The sequence below is a fragment of the Barbus barbus genome, assembly GCF_936440315.1.
Source record: "Barbus barbus genome assembly, chromosome: 5".
Taxonomy (NCBI): domain Eukaryota; kingdom Metazoa; phylum Chordata; class Actinopteri; order Cypriniformes; family Cyprinidae; genus Barbus; species Barbus barbus.
In genome coordinates, this window is record NC_136733.1 from 3,926,172 (window position 1) to 3,946,207 (window position 20,036).

General features: G+C 35.0%; 1 protein-coding gene across 1 annotated transcript; it reads left to right on the forward strand.

The window, feature by feature from the left end:
• Window positions 1-2,382: 2,382 nt before the first annotated feature.
• Window positions 2,383-18,625, forward strand: LOC306869300 (glycerol-3-phosphate acyltransferase 3-like). Its single transcript, XM_079415994.1, has 13 exons — window positions 2,383-2,588; window positions 2,799-2,984; window positions 4,654-4,720; window positions 6,472-6,766; window positions 7,182-7,256; window positions 8,896-8,985; window positions 9,288-9,381; window positions 11,326-11,441; window positions 14,706-14,761; window positions 14,867-14,952; window positions 16,530-16,658; window positions 16,761-16,840; window positions 16,920-18,625. The coding sequence occupies exons 2-13, from the start codon at window positions 2,841-2,843 to the stop codon at window positions 17,017-17,019; spliced, it is 1,332 nt and encodes a 443-aa protein (XP_079272120.1). The 5' UTR covers window positions 2,383-2,588; window positions 2,799-2,840; the 3' UTR covers window positions 17,020-18,625.
• Window positions 18,626-20,036: the final 1,411 nt, after the last annotated feature.

A 20,036-nucleotide genomic window follows, 5' to 3' on the forward strand; every position in this document is an offset into this window, starting at 1 on the left:
AACACAACACAACCAAATAAAGAAATGCACTGCAAATAGAAAAAAAAAAATCATCCATTTGACAACACACAGCTGCAAATACTGAACAATTAATCTAGTATTCCAGAGGACCGCGTGACAAAAACCCAAACCTCTAGACACAAAACTCAAAACAGTCATTATTTGTAACACAGGCTATCCAATGTTCAAAACTTTGCATGTTGCATTCATATATTTAAAGAAGCCTTGCATTTTCAGAAGCATTGGTTCAAAATACTAATTTATTATGAAATATCATAAGAACATTACTTTAGATCACCCACACACACGATACCCATAGTTTCACTGTTTAGTTGTTAGTACAGTCATTAAATATAATTTTTCAAAACACATGATGCAACTTTCATTATGGTTCTACACATTCATACATCATTGAGAAAAGTGCAGACACTGGAAGCATTCAAATTTGAAAATTATTGATGAAATAATCAACACAACAGTTTTAAAAAAAAAACTTTCAATAAGAAAAAAACTACTTTAGGCCTACAGTAAGATGTCAACTGGAGTGTCCCTCACTGCACTTCTATGTTTTATCAACCCTGTTCTTGTGAGTTTGGCCACAGGTTCTCATCCACATCATAATGGATGTTTTCATTAGTTAAACATCTTGGAAAAAATCTTCTAGTTTGGCAAATACAGGCCTGACATCGGTCTCCTTTGATATCAGAGCACATATCATCTTTGGCTTGGAGAAGAGGGACTTGTTTGTGAGGTCCATTGAGAACCTTCGACCTCCATGTGGAGAAAAACTCCTCAGTCGGGTTACAGTAAGGAAAGAGGAATATGGGGTAAATACAAGGTGATAAACTATGGATGGGCCTGAAACCATGATTGCTCTCAGTGCCGTCGCTAGGAATTCTGGGCCCATTGCACTGATTTTGTTTTGGGTCCCCTCAAAATCACATTCAGTGTGGGGTGGTTAGGCCCCCAGCGAACATCGTTCTGGGCCCCCCTCAACCGCTGGGCTCTCAACCTTTCATCCATGTCATGACCTACCTCATCCAAAAATATGAATGGTTTTCATCAGCTTCCAACTCTATCAACCTCTAAAAAGACTGTAGGAAAAATAAATACTGATAACAATGACATAGATTTTTTGGGATTCCTTTTCTCCCAACAACAGGCATCTTGAAACTGATCATACCTGAACATAGTCCTCAGTTGCTTCACTTTCGTAATGTTGTTCATAATTTTCCATAAGAGTAATGCAACAGTTACATAGCACTTTGAGCAGTTGTATCAGTTGATGGTTAGATCATTGCAATGAAATGAAAAAACACTCAATTCAGATGAAATGTGCGAGTTGTATTTTGAAATAGTAATACTTTGATGTTAAGTTGTGTCAATTTGAACCTGTGATTTTAGTTCAATGAACAAAAGATCTTTGGCTCATGTGTATTTTATCCAAGCATTTGTAAAAAGTGTTGTGTTTTGACAAATGTGCATTTTGATCATCAGTTGTGAATTATGTGTCTAGAGTTTTGAAAAATGACATAAAGGTTCTGTTATTAGTGCAAAAATTGTAAAAAAACTGTAAATTCTTCATTACATTTTTTTTCAGTTGCTAACAAGCATTGTTCAATACTGAAACCACATTTTCAAAACTGTTCATACAGTCTGCATTACTAACATGAATCTTGGCCGAACAGTTGATCTCACCTCCAAAACTCACTCAGACCAACAAAACACTTCATATAGGTCTCAAAATAAGCTTGTTCTTGGATTCTCCCGCAATCCAGAGACATACAGGACAGGACAGGTAAACTGGAGACTGTAAGTGAGTGTGAATATGAATGTGTGTGATGGACTGGCCATCTGTCCAGGGGGTTTTCTGTCTATGACCCAGGAAAGACTCCAGCCTCCTCATGACCCTAGGACAAGTGGTTTGGAAAATGTATGCAATAGATGGATGTTCAGTACTGTAAGGGTTCTAGTCCTCCCTTTCTCTGCCACTCTTTTTCCCCACCAGTGTGTCCATGTTTCCAAACAAAACCATTCCAAAGCCATCCATTTATCAAAAGATAACCAAAAAAGAAAGAAAGAAAGAAGAAGAAGACTTTGCTTTTAGCTGAAATTGCATTTAGTTGTGTTTGGAATAATTATTATTCAATTATTCAATATTATTCAAAAATATTTTTATATTTCAATATAATTTCTGCAGAAATGGACAGTTTGCCATTGTTCTGATTTGAATGTGCTTTTATCAGTTTTGAAAGCAGTGTGTTAGCATCTGAAAATGTATAGTGTTTTGCAGGTTGTGGAGTATAAATGACAAAAGTGTCTGTGCATTAGCGCACTACACAACATCTCCTCACAATGGCGCAGTTTTCTATTGTTGCTGTTGAACTTTGTTCTACATTTTACAAGTCTAGGATGTCTTCCAGCATTGCTATTTCCCAATCACTCTGCGTAAATGCTGCAGACGTTATTTAAACGGACTTCTAAACACCTTAAGTTCCAGGCTCCATCATGTTAAGGGTCAGAGGAGTATGACAGCGAGGAACATTCCCTGCTTTCTGTCCAGAGCTGCTGGCATTTAATGAAACCAGGTGAGTTCCAGCTTAATTCATTGAGAACACAAAAGCTAGTTTTTATTGGACTGATTTGTTTGTGTCATATATTGCTTCATGGCTTAAACTTGATAGAAGGTTTAAAGTGAAATACAGGTTTAAGAGTTTATGATGTGTATCACATCATCAAAAGTCAAATGTGTTGTTGTTCCAACATTTCGGTTATTATATTCATTTTATTCCCCCCAGTCGTTCCAGTCGTGTAGTGGAAGTGGTCTTGCCCGTGTGGTTATGGAGGGGTTTTGGGCTGTGATTTTCCCTGTGCTGAGGGTCTGGTTAACCAGTTTGGTGGTCCTGATCATGCTCCCTGCCATGTTTGGGATCTCGCTAGGCATCACTGAGACTTACATGAAGATCCTTATCAAAACCTTAGAGGTAGGTGAGATGGTAAAAAAATAGTTTATCGAAATAAAGCTGAAATATATATATTTTTTAATATTTTCTGAAAAACTTTAAAATTAGAGATAAAAATCAGTTGCCTTAGCAAATAACTGAACTACGTAAATTGACATACTAAATACTAAAAAGGAAAAAATGTAACCATTTAGAAATATTTTTGAAAAACAAAAACGAATAAATGGTAACAAAATTACAAAAAATTAAGCTAAAATTAAATATTAAATATAATAAATTACAAAAAATAAATAAAATAAAAAATAATTATCTGGCTAACCAAGACTTGTAATAGCACTTGCACGTTGTTGCTCTTTTATTGGTTTTGATTGCTTCTGTTGTCCTCATTTGTAAGTCGCTTTGGATAAAAGTGTCTGCTAAATGACTAAACAAATTTAAAATAATCTAAATGTTAATCAAACTATTAAGTATATAAATAATTATATTTACATATTTACTGGCATAAAAATAAAGGATATATTCTGACCTTTTTTATCAAGTTTTATCAATGCTGTAACTTCCTCCACAAATGAGACAACTTTCCTTTTCGTCACTAACGATAATATGAACCAATAGTCAAATAGCTATTTCACATTTTGTCTTGCTCCATTCTACTTGTTAAACACCCAGTTGTCTTCCTACCAGCTCCTAAAAGATCAAATCAAGTCAAGCCCTACATTTTTTTTTCATTACAGAAGTAAAATGGGTTAGCGCTGCAAAACGATTAGTCACAATTAATCGCGTCATAATAAAAGTTCATGTTTACATACCATATGTGTGCGGACTGTGTAGATTTATTATGTATATGTAAATACATATTTAAAAATATATATATTTGTATGTAAACACTTGTATATTTTATATATTTTCTACATTTATATTATATATAATATACATATATATATATATATTTTACATATAAATCTAACGTTTTCCTTAATATATACATGTATGTGTGTACACATACATGTATATACAGTACACACTCATATAGTATGCAAACATAAACTCGATTAATCGCGACTAATCGTTTTGCAGCTCTAGTTACAGAGCCATTCAATTCAATTTGACTTAGCTTCCCACCGTTTTAATCACTCTGCAGATAGTAGACTTGTAGTAATACATTTGTAAGAGCATAAATACTTCATGTAGTCTCTCAGTTGACTGTGTTTTTGCCTGATGTGTTATGGATTGTGGTTGACTTTAAAGGATTTGCTTTTTCCGTTGTTTTATGTTATTATTGTTTTTGTGTATTTTGTGTCTGTACGTATGTATGGTTGTACTGCTGCCTATCTTGGTCAGGACACTCTTGAAAAAGAGATTTTTAATCTCAATGAGTTTCTTCCTGGTTAAATAAAGGTAATAAATAAATATTAATTACAGAAAGTTTTAAGAAGTACAGCATGACACACTCCAGAAGTCTCCCAGGACACTAGGCTATTTCACACGGTCACCAAGGGGAAATGAAACAGTTTTGTTGACCAATGAACATTGTGGCGTAATCAGATGGTATATATTTCTCAAACTGTGCTGTGTCATCACATTGTTAAGCGCCCTTTGGTCTTAATAGTGATTATGCAAGTTTAAAGCCAGTGTCAGGAACAAATGGAATCATACAGTATATATTAAGCTTTGCCTGGTGTTTTTGCAGTGGGCAACACACAGAATCCAAAGGGCGAGTAGAGCAGAGGAGATACTGAAACATTCCGCCTCAAATGGTGAGTTTACACACCTACAAGCACATCTGGATACAGGTGTTTCATAACAAAAAAAAAATTAAAATTAAAGCCCCCTCCCCAAATCTAAATTCTGTCACCTTTTACACGTTGCATTTATTTAATTAAAATTACAGTAAAAAATGGTGAAAATTCTTACAGTTTAAAATAAATGTTTTCTATTGTAATTAATTTTTGTGATGCAAAGCTGAATTTTCAACATCATTACACCAGTCTTCGGTGTCACATGATCCTTCAGAAATCATTATAAATCGCTGATTTGCTGCTCAAGAAACATTTCTTCTTATTATTATTGAAATCAGTTTAGCTTTATATTTGATCATTTTTTTCAGACTTCTTTGATTAATGGATCGATAGAATGGCATTTATTTAAAACAGAAATTGTAACATTATAAATGCTTTACTGTCACTGTTGATCAATTTAATGCATCCTTGGTGAATACAAGTATTAGTTTCTTTAAAAATAAAATTAATGACCACAAACTTTTAAATGGGATTGTATACCATTTTCCGTTTCCATGCTGCTCTGTCCCAGTCCAGTGACTGTCAATCTCCAAAAAGTACAAAAAAAAAACACCATGAATGTGGTAAATATGCCTTGTTTGCTTTATATTAAGTCCTTTGAAGTCATATCATAACTTTGTGTGAGGAACAGTCATTATTGGCAATGTCAAACATAGAGTGGAAAGTTGATGGATCATTTTTTAAGCTGAATGCAAATGAGATGCAGATCTTTGACATGTGGAAGATTATCAGTGAATAATGTCTTAAACTTCAGCCTGTTCTAGGATTACTCAGGATTTCAGTTTTTGCATTCAATGGAAAAAGAGCTGGACTTTTCTATATCGTTCCTCAGGTTCTTGTAAAAGCAAACAAAATTTTTAGTTTTGCTGCACGATGGCTGTTTCCCTCTAGATACGATCAGTGATCTGACAAGACCCAAGCAGTGCTCTGAGATCTCTCTGCTTATCTGTTTACTCAAGTAATCACACATTACACAATGACTACAGTTTCTCTCGCTCTCTCACATGCTCACAGTGGACTTTAGCTTGTCTTTATCATTTACACCGTGCATTAGATTTATAAACGCTCTTTATCAATACCTCACTGATCTTCACTGATTAATCAACATCTTAGCTGATGAAAGTGTTACTGATTATACTTTGAATGTGTTTCTTAAGATGGCACAGAATGGGCACGGCCGTCTATGTGCTTGCATCACATTAAAGCACTAGTTCACTCAAAACTGAAAAGTCCTTCATCGTTTACTAATGTTTACATTATTTCCCCCCCCCCATACTGTAATGGAAGTGATTGGGCATAGAAGACACATTAAAGCTCAAAAAACACTGTCATTGTCATTGTTTTTTAAAGAAATTAATACTTTTATTCAGCAAGGACACATTAAATTGAGCAAAAGTGACAATAATGACAATGTTACAAAAGATTTGTTTTGAATAAATGCAGCTCCTTTGAACTTATTTATCAAAGAAACCTATACAAAATGTAAAATCAGCATCTTGTGACACTGAAGATTGGAGCAAATTCATCTTTGCATCACATGAATAAATTACATTTGAAATATAATACAAAACAGTTCTTTCAAATTGTAATAATGTTTCACAATATTACTGTATTTTTCATCAAATAAATGCAGCCTTGGTGAGCATAAGAGACTTTGATTATTTCATTATAACTAATGATTAACCAGCACTTTTGCCTGTGCGACTCAGGTTTAATTCAGCGGGATGATTCATCTTTGGAGCAGGAGATCGAGGAGTTGCGTCAGAACAGGCCAAAGTCAGCCGAGCGTGGAGATTTCACTCTGAGCGACGTCCTGTACTTCACCAGGAAAGGCATTGAGAGCATTGTGGAAGACGATGTCACGCAGAGGTTCACCTCAGAGGAGCTGGTGTCCTGGAACCTCCTCACCCGAACCAACAACAACTTCCAGTACATCTCTCTCAGGCTCACTGTACTGTGGGGAGTTGGCGTGGTCGTGAGATACTGCATACTGCTTCCTCTACGGTAGAGTACTCTTTCATTCTTTAGAATATTAATATTTCATCCTTTAGGAAATTAATACTTTTAATCAGTAGGAATGCATTAAATTGATCAAAAGTGACTGTAAAAACATTTTGTTATAATGCTATTTCTATTTAAAAATAATAGTTATTTTACATTCTAATAATATTTAGCAAAATGACTGTTTTTACTGTCATTTTGATCAAATACGTGCAACCTTGGTGAACAGAAGAGACCTCTTTTGAAAACATTTGAACAGTACTTTATTATATTGGTGAGATTCATTGCTTTGTTCTTGTCTTGGCAGTATATTACATGAAAAAAGTCATTATTTGGATTCTAAAAATAAAAATGAGTCTAGTAATGTTTTTCACTGAAAGTCATGCACCTGTCCTTCTGTTATTGTCACTGTCTGTAGGATTACACTTACAGCTATAGGGCTGAGCTGGTTGGTGATTGGCACAACGATGGTGGGTTTCCTTCCCAATTTCAGGTAATGCTTTAGTGATGTTATCAGCTTTACAAATGCAAGAATAATGATTGCGCACCAATTCCAGTCTGTCTCTTTCTATACTTGAAGAGACCAAGACTGCTGAGCACCAGCATATTATTTTTTGGACACTAGTGCTGGTTGGTCTACACTAGGCTTCCTAACCAAAGCGTCTTCGTTTGCCCACATGTCTAAACCAACAAGACCATCAATAATCAGCATTGACCTTGCTACTTAATTAACCAGTTTCTCCCTAATTTTTTCTGGTACCAGCACTAACCATGGGCTGCGTTTCCCAAATGCATCATAAGCCTGAGTAGATTGTAGAAACCATTTGCACCACTGGCTTACTATGCAGCAGCATAATCATCACCATAATCTTTGTTAACTTATTATGTATGAGATATTCTGATGGCAATGTTTTTTGCATCTCTGCCGCTTTATAGTGTATGTTAGTTTTCAAGACTTCACATGAATATTTTGGGGAAAAAAGGCGATTTTTCAAAGCAAAGCCGATTTCTTCAACATAATTTAGTCTGTATAATATAGGCAGTACTATTTTAGTGTACAGTGTATATATATATATATATATATATATATATATATACTTTGTCATGTGCTCTTGTCATTTTTCTTTTTTAATATTTCTATTCAGCTTCCATTTAAGTTTAAATTTTGTATCTAATATTAAAATTTTCTTTTATTTCAGATTTAATGCAATCAACAAAAACTATATAAATATTTTTAATAGCTTTACTTTTAGATCTGTTGTTCAAATAGATATAATTTTTACATTATTTCTTACAAACATGATGTCAGTAATGGCTAATTGCATGTTATTCAAGTTTTATTCCTAGTAACAATTAAGTCTTAAAGGGATAGTTCACCCCAGAATTCTGTCATTAATTACTCACCCTCATGTCATTCCAAACCCGTAAGACCTTCGTTCATCTTCAGAACACAAATTAAGATATTTTTGATGAAATCGGAGAGCTATCTGACCCTCCATAGGCAGCAACGCAACTGAAATGTTCACAATGTGAAAAGAGTATGCATACGCACGCTTTCGCCTAAGGGTAAACAATGCTGATTACGTCAAATACGTTCTTGGGTACTCTCCAAAATGGCGGAAGACGTAACTCGGGGGAGAAGAATGGTTGAGTAAATAGTTATTTTTGTTTTCTTTGCGCAAAAAAAAAAGTATTCTCATAGCATCGCATCAACTGAAGTTGAGCCACTGATGTCACATGGACTGTTTTACCAATGTATTTACTACGTTTCTGGACCTGGGAACTTTTCAGTTGCGTTGATGTCTATGGAGGGTCAGATAGCTCTCCGATTTCATCAAAAATATCTTAATTTGTGTTCTGAAGATGAACGAAGGTTTTACGGGTTTGGAATGACACGAGGGTGAGTAATTAATGACATAATTTTCATTTTGGAGTGACCTAACCATTCAAGATTTACATCAAAATAGATTTGTTTTGCAAAGGAAAGGCCTTTATTTGCAGAATGATTTTGATTCGATGTTGAATGATAAAAAATGCTCTTCAACGATTTTAACAATGGATATCTCGTAATGTTAAGTTTTCTGGGTGTGTACATTAAAGTGTTGTTTAATTACAATCCTCCGTTGTTTCAGAGTGAAGGGTTGGTTGAGTGACCTGGTCCACTTGATGTGCTACAGGATCTGTGCAAGAGGCCTTTCAGCTACGATTCACTATCACAACAAGTGAGTTTAAGGCTCCATTTAACAGCAACAACTGGTCTAATCAAGGAACAATAATATGGTTTAGACTTGTACAGACACTGTGGCTCCCAGTGAGCCGACTTTCTACATAGGCAGTTGCCTTCTGAGGTAGTATCCAAACTGAAATGACACCTTCTAAGTGGCAAGTTTGAAACACTCAACATAGACAACAATCTGTAGCTGTCAGCTTTTCTACCAGAAGGGCTTACAGACAAACGTCTGTGTTAAATGTGCAAGCTGTGTGTTAAATGAGTTTAATTGTGAAATACTAATTCTTTTTACAGACAGAACAGGCCTAAGAGAGGAGGCATCTGTGTAGCTAATCACACTTCGCCAATTGACGTCGTTATTCTGGCTAATGATGGCTGTTATGCAATGGTGAGTGAGACAGAAATAACTATTCAGTGCAGTGGTTCTCAAATCTTGGTATTTGCACTTTTTATACAGGTTTGTACTGGCTTTTTATCTTCTCTTTTAATTGTATGTTGTGCTCAGCAGGTCTGAGGCTTTACTTGATATAATTTATACAACACGACTGATACGAGTGAATATGACTTCAATTACAATCTTTTTCACATTAAGCAAACAAATAATTTCTGAACATTAGGAATGGTGTATATAAATCATATAGACTACTTTGATGGTAGTTTTGAAATATGTAATATAAGTCTCAGCTGTCCCCAGAACGTGTCTGTGAAGTTTCCCCACAGATCATTTATTATATCATTTTAATTGTATGCCTATTTTGAGTGTATGCAGCCAGAAACACGCTGTTTTCGTGCATGACTCTTTAAATGCAAATGAGCTGCTGCTCCCTGCCCCCTTTTCCAGAATAGGGCTGTGCCTTTACTGCTCTTTCCTCAGATACTCTGCTAAAAAACAGCTGTTTGGTTTTGATTATCGTGTCTATCACGCTGAAATGATGTGTTTTAAACCATATTAGTTTAAACTTCTGATATAGGGTTTTCTGAGTGCACACAGCCTGTGAGAACTAAACTAAGTTCTCTTTCATGTCTCGTTGCGCTTAAACTGTCAAATACACACAAGTTTATGTTAAAAACACACGAGTACAAAAACAATGGCGGCACTGTGGGTGGAAACTTGCAGATTAAGGAGCATGATATTATAATAAGATCCCCTTTCTACATCGTGGAAGGAGCTAAATCTGACGCGCTTGTTTTTTCACAAGCTTGCAGAGAAAGGCTTACAAAACAAAATTTACTGGGTTGTACTTTTTCACGTTTTCTGGGTTGGTAGATGCTCCGGAGCCCCGATTATATCACTTAAACATGGAAAAAGTCAGATTTTCATGATATGTCGCCTTTACGGTTACAGTTGCCAACCTCTAATTCTTGTGTTTAATGGATGTCACACAGGTTGGAGAGAAACAATTTGTATTTTGGGCATTTAATATTGTTCCTGAAAATCATATTAGAATATTTACATTGTTTTGGTTCTGTATTTTTTTATACCAGTGTAATTTTTTCATTATTCGTCATAAAATAAATAAATAAATAAAAACTGATGGAAAATGCAGATAATTAATGTTGTTCAGTAATATTAATATTTATACGGATTTAATTTATTTTGGGGATATTTTAAGAGCCATATTTGGATACTTTAAAATTTGTTCTTTTGATTTGTTTTTTGTTTGTTCTTTAAAATTTATTTGGTATAATTTGATTGTTATTTATCCTATAAAATTATATAGAGCCGAAAAACCAAATATTTTCAGTAACATTTGTCTACAATTAATTTATTTTGAGATGCTTTAAGAGCCATATTTGAATACTTAAACTGTTTTGTTCTGTTAATTTTATTTTTACAAAAATGATTTATCTCATAGATTTTTTTGTTATTAATCATGTAAAAAATAGAGCCAGTGAAAATACTGAAACTTTGTCGTTCTGTATGTATTTCAATAATATTAATATTCATATACAATTAATTGATTTATTTTGGAATATTTTAAGAGCCATATTTGAATGCTTAAAATATTTTGTTTGCTATTTTCAACAAATATAATTTATCCAGTATATATATTTTTGTTATTCAACATTTAAAAATATATATAATGCTGAAAGAAAATGCAGATTTTTCAGTAATAACATATCTGCTAATATTGTGGGGTACCGTTTTTGTTTCATTTGTAAGTATTAGCTAAATTAATACATGTAAATGATGTGGGTTTATTTAAGGAATTTTGGCAACACCAAAAACATAAAAAAACCCCGCTGCTAATTCATTTTCTTCCTTATTAACACTTACTTCCTAAGTTGAAAATAATTGCTCACAATGAAACAACCCCTTTTCTGTAAACAGGTAGGACAGGTTCATGGTGGTTTAATGGGAGTCCTCCAGCGTTCCATGGAGAGATCCTGCCCTCATATCTGGTTTGAGAGAGCGGAGATGAGAGACCGCCTCCTGGTGACACAAAGGTAAAACAACAATAATGATGTTCTATTATTTTTAATCAAGCAAGTCACTAAAAAAATATTTTCGTGATTTTATATTTTTGTAATAAAATATTTTTCATGATTTTTTACATTTATTTCAATTCATCTTTCTACAGTATAAAGCTGCATATATGCAAGCACATATTTCTCTGCATATCTTTTTGTAAATACCTCCCTGTTGCATGCTGGGTCACGTCTGTCTGAGTCAGCTTCTATGTGCCTCACAGCACAGCAGAAACACGTTTATTTAACAACAACACACAGTGTTCTGACATGCACTGAGTACTTGAGAATTACATTGGACAGATGCACAATTACTTGTACATCCACAATATAAGTCATGTTAAGTATTCATACCCCTTCATTTTTTTCACATTTTGTTATGTTGCTGCCTTATGTTAAACTGCTTTAATTACTTTTTTCCACATCAATCTACACTCCATACACCATATTGACAAAGCAAAAACAGAACTGTCACAGATTCGTAAATTTAATTAATATCAAAAACTGAAATAAGTGCATTGCATAAGTATTCATACGCTGAACTAAATATTTATCTTTACAGTCTCAAGTTTATTTAGTTTGATACGACAAGCTTTGCTCATCAGCATATGGCAATTATCTGCTATTCTTCACCTCACCTCTTCACCTCTCAAGCTCTGTCAGGTTGTATGGGGCAGATGCACATTTTCAGGTTTCTCCAGAAATATTTCATTGGGTTCAAGCTCAGGCTGTGGCTGGGCCACTCAAAGACATTCACAGAGTTTTCTATAATTGATTCTTTCTGTGTGTTTAGGTCCATTGTCCTGCTGGAAGGTGAACCTTCTGCCCAGTCTGGACTGGGTTTTCATTGAGGCTATCTCAATATTTTGGTGCATTAAGCTTTTCTTCTACTCTGATGAGTCCCTCAGTCCCTGCTGCTGAAAAACAGCCCCACAGCATGAGGCTGTTACCAGCTCACTTTACTTTTGGGATGTTACTCTGCAGGTGATGAGCAGAGCTGGTTTCCTTCAAACATGATGCTTATTTTGAGGTTCTGAGGTTGTTCTGAGGAATTGAGGTTCATTAGACCAGAGAGTCTTGTTTCTCAGAGTCTGAGGGTCATTTAGGTGCTTTTTTGCACATTCCAAGTGTGTTTTTGTGTGTCTTACATAAAGCACAGATTGGAGTGTTGCAGTGATGTTTGTCCTTCTGTAGGTTTCTCCTATCTCCACATATGATCATGGAGCTCAGCTAGAGTGACCGTCGGGTTCTTGGTCACCACACTAACCAAAGCCTTTCTCCATCAGTTGCTCAGTTTGAACAGATGTCCAGCTCTAGGAAGAGTCCTGGTTGTTTCAAACTTCTTCCATTAAGGTTAACAGAGACTACATGCTTCTGTGACCCTTCAGAAGCAGAGTTCTTTTCTGAACTTTTCCCCAGATATGTGGCTTGACACAAACCTGTTTCTGAGCTCTACAGGCAGTTATTTTGACCTCAAGGCTTGGTTTTTGCTCTGATATGCATTATGTAGTGACATCTACAAGCAATATGAATGCTCCAGAGCTAAATTTCAACTGTCCCAGATAAGGATATGAAAACTTATGCAATGGAATCATTTAAGTTTTATATTTTTAATAAATTTGCAATGTTAAAAACCTGTTTTTTGCTTTACCATTGTGGTGTATGGAGTGTAGATTGATGGGGAGGAAATATTTATTTAAAGCAGTTTAACATAAGGCAGCAACATAACAAAACATGAAAAAAATGAATACTTTTGCAAGGCACTGTTTACAATTTGAAATGTAGGCCGCAGTTTAATATCATTTAATGCGCAGACGATCTCTAATAATATGCATATATTATTGTATAATAGTCCCCAACAACAGGTTGACATGCTTGCAAGATCAAAAAACACTTCTATTGTCTTATATTATAACTTATCCTTTTTTTTTTTTACCTTAAACAATTTTTTAACTCCCAAACAATTCGCTCAACCATGAATTTTTCCAAACCCCTCCTTTGCTTGATGCTAATGTGCGGTGATTGGTCTCATTTTAATTTCATCATGCCTGTAATGCCTGATAAAGCAGCGTTACCGGGAAAGCGGCACCTAGTGGCAAAGAATGAATTAGCATTTTCATTCAGACCAATGCGAAAAGACCAACAAGTGGGAGGGCAATATGCTAACCTCAACATGAAATGGCTTGGGATTCATTTTAAAAACGACTCGTTTCAATGATTCAGAGTCAACTCTTTCTTTTGAGAGACAATAACTTTATACACGGTTCATTTTCAGATTTAAAACTCTGCAGGATGTTTTCATTCACTTAGAGCTGTGTTACACACTACATGAAAGGTCATTTTCAAAAATACATAATAGGGGCACTTTAACATTTTAACATTTCGGTAGTGCCCCAGGCAGCCCTTTTACCATCATGTCAGTACAGCTTCTGTCTACTTGAATGAGAATTGACAAAACTATTTGCCATTTCAATAACATATTTTAAGTAGCCAATTCAATCAATTTGTCGGTTTACAAGGCAGGTTTAACTTTGTTCTCTTTGTACTGCAAGAAAAATGTTTTTTGTTTGCCTGATTATCATCTGTTTGCCTTTCATCACCACTATATTTTATTCTATAAAAAAAATTCTATATTTTATAAGAAATTTTTTTTTTTTTTTTTGGACAAAATCCAGAATTTATCTCTCACTTTCTATTAATTTCAGTATCCAAATCTAAAGATTAATATAAAAATATATATTTTTATAGACTTATAGAGTTAAAAAACTCACAGAAGTGAGTACACCCCTCACATTTTGTAAATATTTTATTATATCTTTTCATGTGACAACACTGAAGAAATGATACTTTGCTACAATGTAAAGTAGTGAGTGTACAGCTTGGATAACAAAATAACTCAACACACAGCCATTAATGTCTAAACCGCTGGCCACAAAAGTGAGTACACCCCTAAGTAAAAATGTCCAAATTGGGCCCAATTAGCCATTTTCTCTCCCCGGTGTCATGTGACTCGTTGGTGTTACAAGGTCTCAGGTGTGAATGGGGTGCAGGTTTATTCACATTTATTTACAAAAATGTGAGTGGTGTACTCACTTCTGTGAGATACTGTATTTGGGTTTTTCCCAGAAAATCATCCATTTGCCATTCATCACCATTACATTTTAATCTAGAATAACAATAAAAAATACTGCCTTTCATAACATGCTGGTCTATTAATCTTTCTTGTTTTCTCTTCCTTCCCAGGTTGAAAGATCACGTAAATAACAAAACAAAGCTGCCAATACTCATCTTCCCTGAGGGTAAGTGCATAATAACAACGAGAAACACTGAGATACAGTTTCAGCCGTATTTCAGGCCCTGCTCAACGGTTGAAGTTTAATACTTGCACCTGGTTGCCCCTGCAGGAACTTGCATCAATAATACATCAGTGATGATGTTTAAAAAGGGAAGTTTTGAAATTGGAGGAACTATATACCCCGTGGCTATAAAGGTAAAATATCAGTCTTTTATGCACATTACCTGCTGTAAGGAGACAGGGTCATTTTTACTGTTTTTGTTGACTTGAAAAATGCATTGTAGTAAGTTACAATGTGAATGATAATAATGATAGTAACAGTAGTAATATTTTGAAATATTATTACAATTATAATATTTTAATTTAATTTTAATATATTTTATAATGTAATTTATTCCATGATCCTTCACTCATCATTCTAATATGCGGATTTTCTGCTCAAATTGGTTATTAATAATGATTACTATATGTTGATTGTCAATTAATAATGTTGATGCTAAATATTTTTCTGGAAACCACATGACACATTTTTCAAGATTTTTTTGATGAATAGAAAGTTAATTGAACAGCACTTATTTGAATTTTTTATAATGCCTTTAGTGTTTTTATTATGTCTTTAGTGTCTTTACTGTCACTTTTAATCAATTTATTGCATCCTTGCTGAATAAAAGTATAAATTACTTAAATAAATAAAGACGTTTAACCCAACACTTTTGAATGGTAGTGTATTGCATAGTTTCTATAAAAATATTAATCAGTAAAAACAGTTTTCAGCATTGATTAAATTAGGAAATGTTTCTTGAGCAGTAAATCAGCATATTAGAATGATTTCTGAAGGATCATGTGACACTGAAGACTGGAGTAATGATGCTGAAAATTCAGCTTTGCATCACAAAATATTAAAATATTTTCGAATAGAAAACAGTTCTTTGAAATTGTACTAATATTTCACAATATTGCTATTTTTACTATATTTTTTGGTCAAATAAATGCAGCTTTGGTAAGCATAAGATGCCTATTTTATGTTAAACAAATGTAAAAAAAATCTTGATTACTCCAAACTTTTTATTATATTTGTAATATAGCCTATCATTTCAATTATTTTATATATAAAAATATTCTAAAAATATTTCCTGTAGCAGCTCTTTAATTTGATAAATAATAAAAATAATTATTAAAAATAAATAAAATTAAGTAAATAATTATCATTAAATTACTGTTTCACATACTATTTAAAATAAAGCAGTAATATACAGAGTATGTTTTGGTCCCATGCTGCATTGATCTTCATAGTGTGTGTGTGTGTGTGTGTGTGTGTATTGGTATATTGACCTACTATGACCCTCATGCAGTGTCTGTGCGTGTGTGTGTGTGTGTGTGTTTGTATATTGACCTACTATGACCCTCATGCAGTGTGTGTGTGTGTATGTGTGTGTGTGTGTATTGACCTACTATGGCCCTCATGCAGTGTCTGTGCGTGTGTGCGTGTGTGTGTGTGTGTGTGTGTGTGTGTGTGTTTGTATATTGACCTACTATGACCCTCATGCAGTGTGTGTGTGTGTGTATTGACCTACTATGGCCCTCATGCAGTGTCTGTGCGTGTGTGTGTGTATGTGTGTGTGTGTGTGTGTATTGACCTACTATGGCCCTCATGCAGTGTCTGTGCGTGTGTGTGTGTGTGTGTGTGTGTGTTTGTATATTGACCTACTATGACCCTCATGCAGTGTCTGTATCTCTGTGTGTGTGTGTGTGTGTGTGTGTGTTATATATAGTATGACCCACAGTTTGGAGATGCTTTCTGGAACAGCAGCAAATATAGCATGGTGAGCTATCTGCTGCGGATGATGACGAGCTGGGCCATAGTCTGCAACGTCTGGTATCTGCCTCCAATGGCACAGAAGGTGAGAGCTCAAGACGTTAAGTGTAAAATAGCTATAGCTTTTTATAGCACTATGTTATTGTGATTGATTACGCCCTTACTGACTCATTTCCTGTGCGCACAGGAAGGAGAGGATGCTGTGCTGTTTGCCAACAGGGTGAAATCAACCATTGCACAACAAGGAGGTTTAGTGGACTTGGCCTGGTGTGTAAAAGTGTTTGTCTTTAGCTGTCCTGCTAATGATTGAATTTAAGGTAAAGGTGTATTACTGTGTGTCCCACAGGGATGGGGGTCTGAAGAGGGCAAAGGTGAAGGATTCGCTTAAGGAGCAACAGCAGAAGAAGTACAGCCACATGGTGGTGGGTGATGACAGCAGCGACTGAACACAAACACCAATGATCAAAGATCTTCTCTTACACCAATCACTGGGAATATGTCAACTTGTTGATAAAAGTACAGGAGGGCCTATTCATACTACTGCTGCTAAAATACATTTAAAGGTATTTATAAATGGGGGATAAATAAAAATAAATATGCATTGCAAATGCCATAGATCCCAGTTTCATATGGGCTGTCCTGCTTTTCTGTGAAGAGTTGTATTTGCCAGAATATTATTTGGGTGAAAAAGCTTTTGCGTTTAAATGATTCCATTTTTTGAGAGTTTTTGAATTTAATTTATAAATGTATAAAAAGGACAAAATTATAAATGCGTGATTGGGGGTAATATTGAGTTCAGGACATGCTAATTTATTTCTCAGAGCAAATAAACTTTTGTGTTTTTTAAAAACATTTGAACATTTGAACATTTGTTTCTTATATGTCTAGTAGTGTGAATAATTACTGACAAAATGTACTTCTTTTAAACTCAGGGTTCCAACAGCCATGAAACCTGGAAATATCAGGGTTAAATTATGATATTCAGGAAAAAGTGACATCTTTAGATGCAATTTCTATAGTCAATAGATCTTTTTCTATTTTAATTTTTCTAGTTTCTATTTTTTATTTATTTTTTAAATTGTTGGTTAATGCATTAGAAATGTCCCAGTAAGGCATGCAGATTTAAATGTTATCATTTTTCACTTGTGATCAGGTCTATCACATCTATATATACTTGAGCATACAGTAAAATACTTGACCGATTACAAGCAAGTAATGACTAACCAAACACAACTTATTCAATATCTGAAATCTTTTATTTGATCTTGGCAGGCTAAACATTGTTCAGAAACTGAAGCTGTAGCGTCTTTACTTCACATTTTATTATCTTCACATCTGTTTTAGAGGTGTTGCTATCTAGCTGTGTTTTATAACACACTAAACCGAACCATTTGCTCACACTTTCTCTGTGTGAACAGTCAAAAATGCAAAAGGCACTATAGGTAATAGTTTTTCTGCCTGTGCGCTGATGTGAAACAAGCACCATATTTCAGTATACAGACTGTGGTCGACATTGAATCTGCTAGTGCTGTTTTAAGTTTATTGAAAACCCCTGTTTCACAGAGATTTAGCTATATGCTCATTTAGTATTGCTTTGAATTGGCCACAATATAGATTCATACTTTTTTTTTCATACCTAATTTATTTTCAAACCTGAACTTATGAAGTGACACAGTGTCATCATCATTTCTCACATAACGTCTTAATAAATAGAGGGTGGTTCTTTTCTACTTTCATTCAATTCAAATAACAACAATTACATTTTTTTGTGTGTGTGAACTAGTTCTTTAATGTTTGTAAAATACCATCAGAGACTTCAAGCATCAATCTTTTCTCTTCTGGAAGGGTTCTGTAATACCTGTGAATGGATACTCAAATTATATAATTTATAACACAGCAACCCAACTTTCATTTACAGATACCAACCAGTCTGCCATATTTCATTATAATAAAAACTGGTTCTGTTTAATGTATTAGAAATGTAGTACAAACTCGATTCCAAAAAAGTTGGGACACTGTACAAATTGTGAATAAAAACAGAATGCAATGATGTGGAAGTTTCAAATTTCAATATTTTATTCAGAATACAACAGATGACATATCAAATGTTTAAACTGAGAAAATTTTTAATTTTAAGGGAAAAATAAGTTTATTTTAAATTTCATGGCATCAACACATCTCAAAAAAGTTGAGACAAGGCCATGTTTAACACTGTGTGGCATCCCCTCTTCTTTTTATAACAGTCTGCAAACGTCTGGGGACTGAGTTGCTCAAGTTTAGGAATAGGAATGTTGTCCCATTCTTGTCTAATACAGGCTTCTAGTTGCTCAACTGTCTTAGGTCTTCTTTGTCGCATCTTCCTCTTTATGATGCGCCAAATGTTTTCTATGGGTGAAAGATCTGGACTGCAGGCTGGCCATTTCAGTACCCGGATCCTCCTCCTACGCAGCCATGATGTTGTAATTGATGCAGTATGTGGTCTGGCATTGTCATGTTGGAAAATGCAAGGTCTTTCCTGAAAGAGACAACGTCTGGATGGGAGCATATGTTGTTCTAGAACTTGGATATACCTTTCAGCATTGATGGTGCCTTTCCAGATGTGTAAGCTGCCCATGCCACACGCACTCATGCAACCCCATACCATCAGAGATGCAGGCTGAGCGCCGATAACAACTTGGGTTGTCCTTGTCCTCTTTAGTCCGGATGACATGGCATCCCAATTTTCCAAAAAGAACTTCAAATTTTGATTCGTCTGACCACAGAACAGTTTTCCACTTTGCCACAGTCCATTTTAAATAAGCCTTGGCCCAGAGAAAACGCCTGCGCTTCTGTATCATGTTTAGATATGGCTTCTTTTTTGACCTATAGAGTTTTAGCCGGCAACGGCGAATGGCACGGTGGATTGTGTTCACCGACAATGTTTTCTGGAAGTATTCCTGAGCCCATGTTGTGATTTCCATTACAGTAGCATTCCTGTATGTGATGCAGTGCCGTCTAAGGGCCCGAAGATCACGGGCATCCAGTATGGTTTTCCGGCCTTGACCCTTACGCACAGAGATTGTTCAAGATTCTCTGAATCTTTGGATGATATTATGCACTGTAGATGATGATAACTTCAAACTCTTTGCAATTTTTCTCTGAGAAACTCCTTTCTGATATTGCTCCACTATTTTTCGCCGCAGCATTGGGGGAATTGGTGATCCTCTTGCCATCTTGACTTCTGAGAGACACTGCCACTCTGAGAGGCACTTTTTATACCCAATCATGTTGCCACTTTACCTAATAAGTTGCAAATTGGTCCTCCAGCTGTTCCTTATATGTACATTTAACTTTTCCGGCCTCTTATTGCTACCTGTCCCAACTTTTTTGGAATGTGTAGCCCTCATGAAATCCAAAATGAGCCAATATTTGGCATGACATTTCAAAATGTCTCACTTTCCACATTTGATATGTTATCTATATT

Bases quoted from the DNA above. Each gene is read 5' to 3' on its own strand.
- LOC306869300 (XM_079415994.1), top strand. From the start codon at position 2,841: ATGGAGGGGTTTTGGGCTGTGATTTTCCCTGTGCTGAGGGTCTGGTTA. The intron at 4,721-6,471 runs GTGAGTTTACAC...TGTGCGACTCAG, and splicing joins GAAACATTCCGCCTCAAATG to GTTTAATTCAGCGGGATGAT. The intron at 16,659-16,760 runs GTGAGAGCTCAA...CTGTGCGCACAG, and splicing joins TGCCTCCAATGGCACAGAAG to GAAGGAGAGGATGCTGTGCT.